Below are 12,070 nucleotides of genomic sequence, written 5' to 3'. Positions count from 1 at the left end.
GTAAGTAACATCAGGTGCTTCAAATAAGCAACTTGAGTGACACTTGCTGATGTGGAAGTGATGGGTCTGCCCTCTTCTGCACCTGTGGGGAGCCATGACATTAAACAGCACAGAAACAGGCCCTTTGGCCCACAGTGTTGTGCCGAACTAAATTAAGCTCATGTCACCAAATTATTTCTTTCTGCACATAATCTCTTGAAAGAGGGGTCACAGGTAGAAAGGGTGATAAAGAGAGGTTTTGGCACATTGGTCTTCATAAATCCAAGTATTGAGTACAGGAAATGGGATGTTATGTTGAAGTTGTATCAGACATTGGTGAGGCCTAATTTGGAGTGTTGTGTGTTGTTTTGGTCACCTACCTACAGGAAAGATGTAAATAAGATTGAAAACTTACAAGGGATGTCTCTGGAGGACCTGAGTTATATGGACAAATTGAATAAGTTAGGACTTCATTCCTTGGAATGTAGAAGATTGAGAGGAGATTTGATAGAGGTGTACAAAATTATGAGGGGTGTAGACAGGGTAAATGCAAGTAGGCTTTTTCCACTGAAGTTGGGTGGGACTACAATTAGAGGTCATGGGTTACAGGTGAAAGGTGAGGAGCGTAAGGTGAACCTGAGGGGAAGCCTTTTCACTCAGAAGACCATGGTATGTTTTCTTTCAGGAAATACTAGAGGGAGATTACAAGCCCTTACTTCCAATTTGGTAGATTTGGGAGAAATTCATGATCTTTCCTCTCATGATGTTAGTGGAGTGTGTTGGTTCACAGGAATTGACTTTGTCACCTTATTTTTATGTGCCAGGAACATTGCAACTATCGCAGTTTTCTATGCCCTGCCGGTGATTCAGCTGGTTATCACATATCAGACGGTAAGAAGCTGAATTATTAAAGACTGATTGATTAATTTGATTAGCTTTACTTGTCAATTGTGCATGGAAACATGCAGTTAAATCCATTGTTTGCATCAAATCAATTCAGTGAAAATACGCTAGGGGCAGCCACGTTTCTGGTGCTAACATAACATGGCCACAGCTCTCTAACCCTGACCTCTGTGTTTGGGATGTGGGAGGAAACTGGAGCACCTTTAGGAAACCCATGAAGTCATGGGGAGAATGTACAAATGACAGGTTGCTAGCACCCTAATAATATTACAATAATGCTATGCTACTGTGTCATACTCAGTTTAAGTAGAGAAGTTGGTTAGGTCAAATGAGTGAAGCTCCTTTACCTGGTAATGTTATGGACATGCTCTTTTGACATCAGAAGTGGCAACACTTACGGGCTGCCCAGCACAATCTTCGCTAATTTGACTTGACACAAATGATGCACTTCACTATGTTTCAATGTAAGTGTGACAAGTAAAATAATCTCCATTATCTGGAGGATGCAACTGGTGAAATAGATTAGGAAAACATGGCGTAATATGCATAAATACAAACATTTCTAGTGATGTGTAAAACAAGTGTGTTATTATTTAAATGTAAATTGATTGGGATATGGAATATACAAAGAGATCTGGTTATCCTTTCACACTAATCACTGAAAGCAAATTTATGGGTGCAGAAAGCAGTTGGGAAGGTAAATAGTGTGTGATGATCTTCAAAGCATCTACACAAGTGAATCTGCAGATGCTGTAACACACAAAATGCTGGAGGAACTCAGCAGATCAGGCAGCATCTATGGAAATGAATAGACAGTCAATGTTTCGGGCTGAGACCCTTCATCAAGACTGGAAAGGAAAGGAGCAGAAGCCAGAATAAAAAGGTGGGGGGGGGTGGATGGCGGGAGGAGGGTGAGAAAGGTAAAGGCCTGAAGAAGTAGTAATCTGATAGGAGAGAAGAGTGGACCGGGGAGAAAGGAAAGGTGGGGGGGGGGGCGCGGAAGTGGGGAACACCAGTTCACTGGTTGGAGAACTTCAGTACCTCAGCAAGAAGTCTAGCTACAATTATGTAAGATTTTTGGTGGGAGCACACTTAGGGTTTTATAACTGTCTCCTTACCTAAGAAAGCACTTACTGGTGAGGGAGTGCAGCCAAGGTTTAACATATTGATTCCTGGAATGACAGGATGACTATATGGTTGACTGTGTATTCACTAATGTGAAGGGATTTAATTGATACTTAAAAATTCCATCAAAGCTAGCTATATTCAAGACAGGGAGGATGTTTCTTCTGAGTCGGATGTCTCGACTGAGAGGTTACTATTTTGGGTTAAGGGGCAAGAGGTTTAGGACACAGATAAAAGTGTGATTGATAATTTTCACCCTCCCCCTTCCCTCTTCCATTCTCCACTCTGGCTGCCCTCTCACCCCTTCTCAACTGCCTATCGCCTTGCCCTGGTGCCCCTCCTTCTTCCCTTTCTCCCACTCTCCACTCCTATCAGATTCCTTCCTCTCCAGCCCTTCATCTTTCCCACCCATCTGGCTTCACCTCTCATCTTCTAGCTGTCCTTCCCCTCTTCCCATCTTTTATTCTGGCATCTTCCCCCTTCCTTTTCAGTCCTGTAGAAGGGTCTTGGTCTGAAAAGTTAGGCTGTTTATTCATTTCTGTAGATACTGCCTGACCTGCTGAGTTCCTCCAGTGTTTTGTGAGTGTTGCTCTGGGTTTTCAGCATCTGCAGAATCACTTGTGTTTATAACTAAGAAAAAAGCTCTTCACACGTTGGGTGGCTCTCACAGAGAGAGAGAACACACATCAGCCACAATTGCTTTAAATGCATAGATTGAGTTTGGAGGGTCAAGTAGTCTACTCTTGCTTCTATTTACCAGTTTTACAGGTCTGGGAAGTGGAATCTGTTCTGACCTGTCTTCCACACAGCTTGTCAGTCTGGGGTTCAATAAAAATGGTTTTGTCTTTGTAGTCATGGCTCATTAGGTGGCTTTGTGTTTATAGCTGATTGGTTCAACACTGCTTGTTTTGAGTCTGGAGGTTAAATGTTCCAATTGTGAATTTTGAGTCATGTTGGCTTCTGTGTCTTGTGTGATTCCGGGGTGCTGACCTCCCTTACAAATGATCTGATGACATTATGAGCAGGTATTTTCTGCTAGTCACATTCATTTTCTTCCTCTGACAGGTTTTCAATATCACAGGGAACCAGGATATCTGTTACTACAACTTCCTGTGCGCTCATCCCTTGGGAGTGCTGAGGTTAGTCGCCACACCCACACTGCCTATTCGATGTGATTTCCCTGCTGGTGAAAGGTATCCGCTTGATGGTGATAAGAAGGCAAAGCTCTCCTGATTTGGACCAATTGTTCTTTGCCTTTGTTGTGGTGGTATTGCAAGGAATAGTCAGAGGTCTCAGAAGAATAGGCCCTTTTGAATCTTGCCTTGACATGCAGGAATTCTGTAACCCTCCTTGTAAGTGTTGAGCTGTGAACAAAAGTACTGTCATCTACATATTCACAGTGTAATATCCTGGATCCTGATGCTTCTGTGATTAACTTTTCAAAAAACTAAATGTTAGAGAAATGTTTATATTTTGTTAAAGAAAGTAAGTTATTAAGTAATACACTACTTGTCAGATAAAAACTTGATGGCTTTGTAGGTTTATAACCCAGTTCGTGATTAAACAGAGATAACAAGCAGGAGGTTAATGGTCAATAATATAATGAGTTGAATTAACTAAACAGAAATGGGTGGAGAAGGAATCAAACTGTGCAAAGGACAACCAAACAAGAAAGGTGAGGGTGTGACTGTTTAACCTTCAAATCATCAACTCTTTCACCATGGCAAAAGTGAGCATAGCAACAAGACACAAGATGGTCACCGTGGATTAGCAAGGTATCTCCTAAGCAGAAATTTCATGGCATATAGGAGTTTCAAGATGTGCTGTCCAAGCTCTCCTGAAGAAGCACAAAGAAACTGGCAAGGTTGGGGACCAGAAAGGCAGTGGTCAGCCACGGAAACGTAGTGCAGCAGATGAGAGATACATCAAACTGACGTCCCTTCTAAATCAGAAGTAGTACAGCACTGCTATCATCTCTGAACTCACAGAAAACACTGGAACCCAAGTACACCCCTCCAGAGTCCGGAGAAGTCTTGTCAGAGGTAGTCTTCATGGAAGAGTTGCTGCCAAAAAGCCATTCCTCTGAAGTGGAAACAAAGCCAAGAAACTCACATATGTGCAAAAACACAAGGACTGGGGTGCTGAACGGTGGCAGCAACGCTGTAGACTGAAGAGTGAAAATGTTTGGCTCAAACAGGAGGCAGTCTGTCTGCAGAAGAGCTGGAGAGCACCACGTGGATGAGTGTCTGCAGCCAACAGTGAAGCACGGAGGAGGTTCCCTGCAGGTTTGGAGCTGCATTTCTGTAAATAGAGTTGGTGATCTGGTCAAAATTAATGGAATCCTCAATGCTGAGAAGGACAATCAGACTCTCATCCATCACACATTACCATCAGGGAGACATCTGATCTGTCCCAACTTCATTCTGCAGCAGGACAATGACCCCAAACACAGGGCCAAGGTCAAAGAACTACCTTCAGCGAAAAGAACAAGGAGTTCTGCAATGAATACATGGCCTCCACAGAGCCCTGATCTCAACATCACCAGGCTACCTGGGATTACCTGGAGAGACAGAAGCAAGCGAGGCAGCCAGTGTCTGCAGAACTGTGGCATGTTCTCCAAGGTGCTTGGAACAACCTGTCAGCTGATTTTCTTATTAAACTGTACGACAGTGAACCCAAGAGAATTGAGGCAGTTTCAAAGGCAAGAGGTGGTCACAGCAAATATTGATTTGATTTGCTGTTTACTGCTCTTTATACTAAATTCTTGGATATTTAGAAATTTTATTATTTTTGAAAGCATCTTTGCTTTATAGATTTTTTTTACATGTGTAATGATCTGGATGATGGGGTGGTAAATTGGATTAGTAAGTATGCAGATGATACTAAGGTAGGTGGTGTTGTGAATAATGAAGTAGGTTTTCAAAGCTTGCAGAGAGATTTAGGCCAGTTAGAAGAGTGGGCTGAGTGATGGCAGATGGAGTTTAATGCTGATAAATGTGAGGTGCTACATTTTTGTAGGAATAATCCAAATAGGACATACATGGTAAATGGTAGGGCATTGAAGAATGCAGTAGAACAGAGTGATCTAGGAATAATGGTGCATAGTTCCCTGAAGGTGGAATCTCATGTGGATAGGGTGGTGAAGAAAGCTTTTGGTATGCAGGCCTTTATAAATCAGAGCATTGAGTATAGGAGTTAGGATGTAATGTTAAAATTGTACAAGGCATTGGTAAGGCTGAATTTGGAGTATTGTGTACAGTTCTGGTCACCGAATTATAGGGAAGATGTCAACAAAATAGAGAGAGTGCAGAGAAGATTTACGAGAATGTTATCTGGATTTCAGCACCTAAGTTACAGGGAAAGATTGAACAAGTTAGGTCTTTATTCTTTGGAGCGTAGAAGGTTGAGGGGGGACTTGATAGAGGTATTTAAAATTATGAGGGGGATAGATCGAGCTGACGTGGATAGGTTTTTTCCATTGAGAACAGGGGAGATTCAAACAAGAGGGCATGAGTTGAGAGTTAAGGGGCAAAAGTTTAGGGGTAACACGAGGGGGAATTCCTTTACTCAGAGAGTGGTAGCTGTGTGGAATGAGCTTCCAGTAGAAGTGGTAGAGGCAGGTTTGGTATTGTCATTTAAAGTAAAATTGGATAGGTATATGGACAGGAAAGGAATGGAGGGTTATGAGCTGAGTGTGGGTCAGTGGGACTAGGTGAGAGTAAGTGTTCGGCATGGGCTAGAAGGGCTGAGATGGCCTGTTTCTGTGCTGTAATTGTTATATGTGCCTAAGACTTACAAAGTACTGTATATAGGTGATTATGTAAAACTACAAGAAAAATAACTCTATCGCTATCAATGGAGCCCAGGTTCAACATGAGAAGTAAGTTGTTCCAAGGGAATATAAGAACACTTAGACTTCAGAGTTCATTGCCTGTTATAGTGGTCATCAAAAGAAGTCCATGCTAACCATCAAGTACCCATCTCTACTAATCCTGCTTCCTAGCACTTGGTCCATAGCCTTCTGTATGTTGGTGATCTAAGTGAACATCTAGATCATATTCGGTGTCCAACTCCACCATCTTGCCCAGCAGTACACTCTAAACTCCAAGTACCCTTGCAAACCCTGGAAACTGCTTACTTCTCGCCTTAACCTTGGGGTCTCTGGTTTTAACCCATGAATGTATAAACCGCCAGGTTCAGGAACAGTTATTACCCTATAACCATCTGGGTCCTCAACCAACGTGGATAACTTCACTCATCTCAACACTGAACTGATTCCACAACCTATTGGCTCACTTTCAAGAACCTACAACTCATGTTCTCAGTATTACTCATTGCACAGTTTGCCTTTTTTTGCAAATTGAAAAACTATACACAAAGACTGACAAAGAACTATTGATTCTGTTGTGTTTCTCTGCTCTACTGTGAATGCCTGCAAGAAAATTAATCCCAAGGTAGTATATGGTGACATACATGTTCTTTGATAATAAATTCACTTTGAAGTTTTTGAACTTGGATATTTAAATTCTTGGGTCAAGAACAAATCCGATATAATGCCCCATTCATGACTTTACACAGTTACCTGAACCCTACTATGGTGGAGGAGTTTACTCTGGCAATAATATTCACAAATGGGATGTGGCAAAGGGTTATGCAGGCCAGCAGTTGGCACCCAAAACAGAGGGCCCTTATTAAAGTGGTAATGCACCACCTGACTAAAGCACTGTAGTCTGCCTGGGTACATGTCCAAGCATGGTATATGAATTTGAAGTTGATGGAATTTCCAGTTAACTGCTCTTATGGGTGTGGAATCAGGCCCTTTGTTCAACTGGGTCTGTGCCAGCCATCAGCCACCCAATTACACTAACCCCATTTTATTCTCCCCAAGTTCCATTCAGTTCTACCCACTGCTTGTCTATTGAGACCCTCCATTGGTCAGGGTCGACCGTGGATGTTGATCCTGGCTGTCTATGTTATGCATAAGCCAGGGCAATACCTCTCCATGCAGCTGATGAATCCAAAGGAACAGCAGAGACCAATACAATTTGGCACCAACAGCATTGCAGGAGATGTAAGTGAGTGTTGAACTCAACGTAGGACTGCCTTGTGGACTCCAGCTCCAGATTTTTCCCTTGGAGTTTCCTCTTGAAGCCTTCCCCATGAGTGGTTACAGCCGCAAGGCAGAGGAGGTTTGAAATCAGAGTTTCCCTTCTAGATGAGCTGCCAACCACAGCTGACAAGTCCCATCTGCCCAAAGTGGCTGGTTTTAAGGCACCAGTAACCTGCCTTTGTCCCATCTCCTATCAGTAGAAACTGTTCCACCAAGTTTAGTAACTAAGCCACACATGAAGGCCAGGAGCCAAACTTGGTTGTCAGAGGCTATTTGAGGTGCATGCCATTGGGAGCATTTAATAGGTGGTGGGAGCTTGTCCCCATTACCACTCGCAACTTTCACCCCCCATCCCAGTTACAACACACGTACCTTTAGGAGAATACAAAACCCAGAAAAAACCCTGCGTTTTTTTTAATTTAGAGATACAGCATAGTAACACTGCCTTCTGGCCCAAAGTGCCCATGTCGTCCAATCACATCAATGTGACCTATTACCCTACTAACCCATATGTAGAAATACACACGGTCACGGTGAGAATGTGCAATCACCTTACAGACTGCAACAGGAATTGAACCCGAGGCACCGGTGCTGTAATAGCATTACATTAACTGTAATGTCCTTTTTTCAACAATATTTTGATAGTTTTTTAAAATAAAGAGAACATAGTATAAAGGAGAATTGTGCAGTGCATATCAAATGTACAATTCACATCTATGAAAGAAATGCACCCATTGTACAATCATGCTTTGATTATTGTTCCACCCCTCCCAGTCTGCAACTCCAAGCCATCAATGCATTGGCAAAAAGGGTTAAACAGAACCTTTGTCCCCACAGAGCTGCATAGGTTTGGAGAAGTTGTATTTTTCTATTACATAGGCTGTTGTATGATAATAAATTTGTGCCCGAAGAGTTTTACCGGAAAATGCTGGAGGTCAGGGATTTATGTGCAGAGGAAAGGAAGAAAGAATGGACTTTCAGTGTGGCTGGGGATTCTGAAAATATTCAAGAAAGGGACCCCACACCTTTTGGAACTTTATGTCAGAGTTGAGAGTTGATAATGGATCTTCTCAAGGTACAGACTGGACTTGATGTCCCTGAGCCACTGAGCATGGGTGGGCAGGGCAGCAACCCTCCACCTGAGCAAAACTGCACGCCCCGCCAGCAGAGAGGCAAAAGACAGTGTGCGACGTTTGGTCGGACTTAGGTGCATGTCCCCCTCTCCGGAGGTGCCAAAAAGAGAAATCAAAGGGTTAGGTTCCAAATTATAACTAAATATTTGGGAAAGAGTTTGGAAAACAGCTTTCCAGTATTTTTCCAAGCTATGGCATGTCCAGTACATATGGATAAGGAAAGCCTTGCTCCTTTTGCATTTGTTGCAACAGGGATTAACATCTGGGTAAATGTGAGGTAACTTAGTTTTAGACATATGGGTCCTGCGTATGACCTTGAACTGTAACAGGCAGTGGTGGGCACATCAAGAGGTTGAGTTAACTAACTTAAGAACTGAATCCCATACATCGTCTGACAGTGAAAAACTTAAATCTTGCTCCCAGGCAGTTTTAATCTTGTCAAGAGGGGCTCACCTCAGAGCCGCCAGTTTGTCGCAGATAAAAAATATTAGCTGAAATGCCCTTTTAGGAGAATGGACAAACTACCCAGTCAGCACTGGAGGTTGGAATTGCTGTGCTTGTACCATCCATTATTCATAGTGTGTATGTGAAACTGTAGCGTGGAAATTATCCAGTCTTGTTCTGTTTGTTCATCATTTTCTCCTGCTTGTCCACTTGGAGTTGATTATCTCCTCTTTCACCAACAGTGCATTTAACAACATCCTGAGTAACCTTGGATACCTGATGCTGGGACTGCTTTTCCTGCTCATTGTCCTGCAACGTGAGATTCTACACAAACGAGCCCTGATGCGGAATGATGTCTATGCTCTGGTACAAATCCAGCAACTCCTTCCTGTGTGTTTCATTACTGATTGATCTTTAACAGAGCTGAAGTAAATTAACAGTTCTGGGATGATGTTGGCATTGGAGAACCCACGAGACTGTGTTCAACCACCTTTTAATTAATGAAATTGTGCTGCGCCACATTATCATCAAATGATGTTTGAAATGTCTTTGCATAAATTAAAATAACGTGTACATTATGGGGATAAAAAGATAAGGTGAAGCCATTGGGATTTAGTGTTTAAAAATGTATTGGCATAGTACCCAAGACACATCTAAGTTCTTTCAATTTATTTATTTCATATTTTTATTTAGAGACACAGCGCATTAACAGGTCCTTCTGGCGCAGTGAGCTCACCCCACCCAATTACACCCATGTGACCTGTATGTCTCTGGAATGTGGGAGAAAACTGGAGCACGCGGAGGAAACCCACACTTTTCTGGGGAGAGCATGCAAACTCCTTACAGACAGCAGTAGGAACTGAATCTGGGTTGCTGGTTCTGTAATAGCATTGTGCTAATTGCTATGTTACCATGCTGTCCCACTTAATGCTCTGGGTGATGTGGGTTTGACCCTGATCACAGGTCTGTGTGCTTGTTATCCCTGTGAACCCCTGGGTACTCCAGTTTGATCCTGCACTTCAGTGATATGCTGGTAGATTAATTGTCCACTGTATGCTGAGTAACCACTTTGAGGTACACCTGTACACTTGTTAATGCAAATATCTAATCAGCCAATCATGTGGCAGCAACTCAATACATAAAAGCATGCAGACATGGTTAAGAGGCTCAGTTGTTGCTCAGACCATATATCAGAATGGGGAAGAAATGTGATAAGTGACTTTGATCGTGGAATGATTGTTGGTGCCAGACAGGGTGGTTTGAGTATCTCAGAAACTGCTGATCTCCTGGGATTTTCACACAGAACAGTCTCTGGAGTTTACAGAGAATGGTGTGAAAAACATCCAGTGAGTGGCAGTTCTGTGGGTGAAAACACCTCGTTAATGAGAGAGGTCAGAGGAGAATGGCCAGACTGGTTCAAGCTGACAGGAAGGCGACAGTAACTCAAATAACCACACGTCACAACAGTGGTGTGCAGAAGAGCATCTCTGAATGCACAACGCGTCAAACCTCGAAGTGGATGGGCTACTTGCTGGCCATTGAATGTATATTACACCTCAGTTTTAGTAAATGGCAAAAAGACTCAAAGGGGAGTTTATACGTTTATCGAGTCATAGAGCATGGAACAGACCCTTTAACCCAACTGTCCATGCCAACCAAGATATCATTCTGAGCTAGCCCCATTTGCTTACAGTCCATGTCCCTGTCCAAATGTCTCCTCAACATTTTACCTACCACTACCGCTTCCTCTGGCAGCTCACATAATAGAGGAATTGTAAGGGAATGAAGAGAGGAAATTAGAACACATGAGATTGTTCTGTTGTGTATTGGTTTGGACTTCAATCTGCCTTCTCATATAATGGCTGTAAGCTTGACATCACAGACAGACATACTTTATCGATCCCGAGGGATATTGGGTTTCGTTACAGTCGCATCAACCAAGAATAGTGTAGAAATATAGCAATATAAAACCATAAATAATTAAATAATAACAAGTTAATCATGCCAAGTGGAAATAAGTCCAGGACCAGCCTATTGGCTCAGGGTGTCTGACACTCCGAGGGAGGAATTGTAAAGTTTGATGGCCACAGGCAGCAATGACTTCCTATGACGCTCAGTGTTGCATCTTGGTGGAATGAACAACATTGGAACTTGAACAAGAAAGAGGTTTTTAGCAAGTGCAGGAACTGGGAAAGGACAAGAGGTCATATGACCATAAGATATAGGAGCAGATTGAGGCATTTAGCCCATTGAGTCTGCTCCGCCATTTCATCATGGTTGATCTAATTTTCCTTAGTCCCAATCTCCTGCCTCCCACCTCCCCAACCTCTCCCCGTATCCCTTCATGCCCTGACCAATCAAGAATCTATCAAACTTGGCCTTAAATATACATAAAGATTTGGCCTCCACAGCTGCCTGTGGCAAAAAATTCCACAGATTCAACACTCTGGCTAAAGAAATTCCTCCTTATTTTCATTCTAAAAGGATGCTCCTATATTCTGAGGCTGTGTCCTCTGGTCTTAGACTCTCCCACCATAGGAAACATCCTCCCCACATCCACTCTATCAAGGCCTTTCACCATTTGATAGTTTACAATGAGGAGGAGGAAAAAAAATAATCACAACTGTAAAGAAGGGATTAAGCAAACACCAGAGCTGGTGCAAACATCTGCCATCTGCCATGAAGGAGAGTGGTTTGAAACACAAGAGAATGTGCAGATGCTGCAAATCTTGCACAACATGCACAAAATGCTAGAGGAACTCAGTAGGTCAGGCAGCATCTATGGAGAAGAGTAAACAGTTGATGTCTCAGGCCAAGCATCCTGATGCTGGAGCTTGGCCCGAAATGTCAACTGTGTATTCCCCTCCATAGATGCTGCCTGACATGTTGAGTGTTTATAAAATTGCTGGTGACAAATAGTGATGTTTTGGTCTTAACTTCCATTGAGCTTTGAGGCAATAAAGAGTGTGTTGTGGAGTATTAAACCAGTAGGCAGCCCAAGGCTGATGTTCTGCAGGTAAGCAGTGCAAAAGAAGAGCAAAAATAGTGAAATATTGTTTATGGATTCATTGTCCATTCAGAAATCTGATGGTGGAGGGGAAAGAGGTGTTCCTGAAACATTGACTGTGGGTCTTCAGGTTATGGTATTCCTCCCTAATGGTGGCAATGAGAAGAGTGGTGGGGCTCCTTAATGATGGATGCTGTCTTTTTGATGTATCACCTTTTGAAGAGGTCCTCAGTGAAGGGGAGGCTAGTACCTATGGTGGAGCTGGCTGAGTTTACAACTTTCTGCAGCATTTTCTGATCCTGTGCATTGGTCTCTCTGTACTAGACAGTGATGTAGCAGTTAGAATGCATCTGTAGACATTTGCAAGTG

General features: G+C 42.8%; 2 protein-coding genes across 7 annotated transcripts in view; one reads left to right on the top strand and one right to left on the bottom strand.

The window, feature by feature from the left end:
* Positions 1–12,070, bottom strand: part of LOC132385078 (palmitoyl-protein thioesterase ABHD10, mitochondrial-like) — a 148,505-nt gene that overhangs the window by 6,132 nt on the left and 130,303 nt on the right. The window lies entirely within an intron of this gene.
* The window catches only part of sidt2 (SID1 transmembrane family, member 2), a 121,040-nt gene that overhangs the window by 74,258 nt on the left and 34,712 nt on the right, over positions 1–12,070 (top strand). For all 3 annotated transcript variants that reach the window (XM_059956789.1, XM_059956791.1, XM_059956788.1), the window contains 3 exons: positions 804–870; positions 3,073–3,146; positions 8,937–9,060. In XM_059956789.1, coding sequence (XP_059812772.1) covers positions 804–870; positions 3,073–3,146; positions 8,937–9,060 — 265 coding nt within the window. The remainder of the gene's footprint in view (positions 1–803; positions 871–3,072; positions 3,147–8,936; positions 9,061–12,070) is intronic.

This window comes from Hypanus sabinus, chromosome X2 (genome assembly GCF_030144855.1).
Source record: "Hypanus sabinus isolate sHypSab1 chromosome X2, sHypSab1.hap1, whole genome shotgun sequence".
Classification (NCBI taxonomy): Eukaryota; Metazoa; Chordata; class Chondrichthyes; order Myliobatiformes; family Dasyatidae; genus Hypanus; species Hypanus sabinus.
The sequence above is the reverse complement of the archived record's forward strand: the minus strand, read 5'-3'. Positions and strand labels throughout refer to the sequence as shown.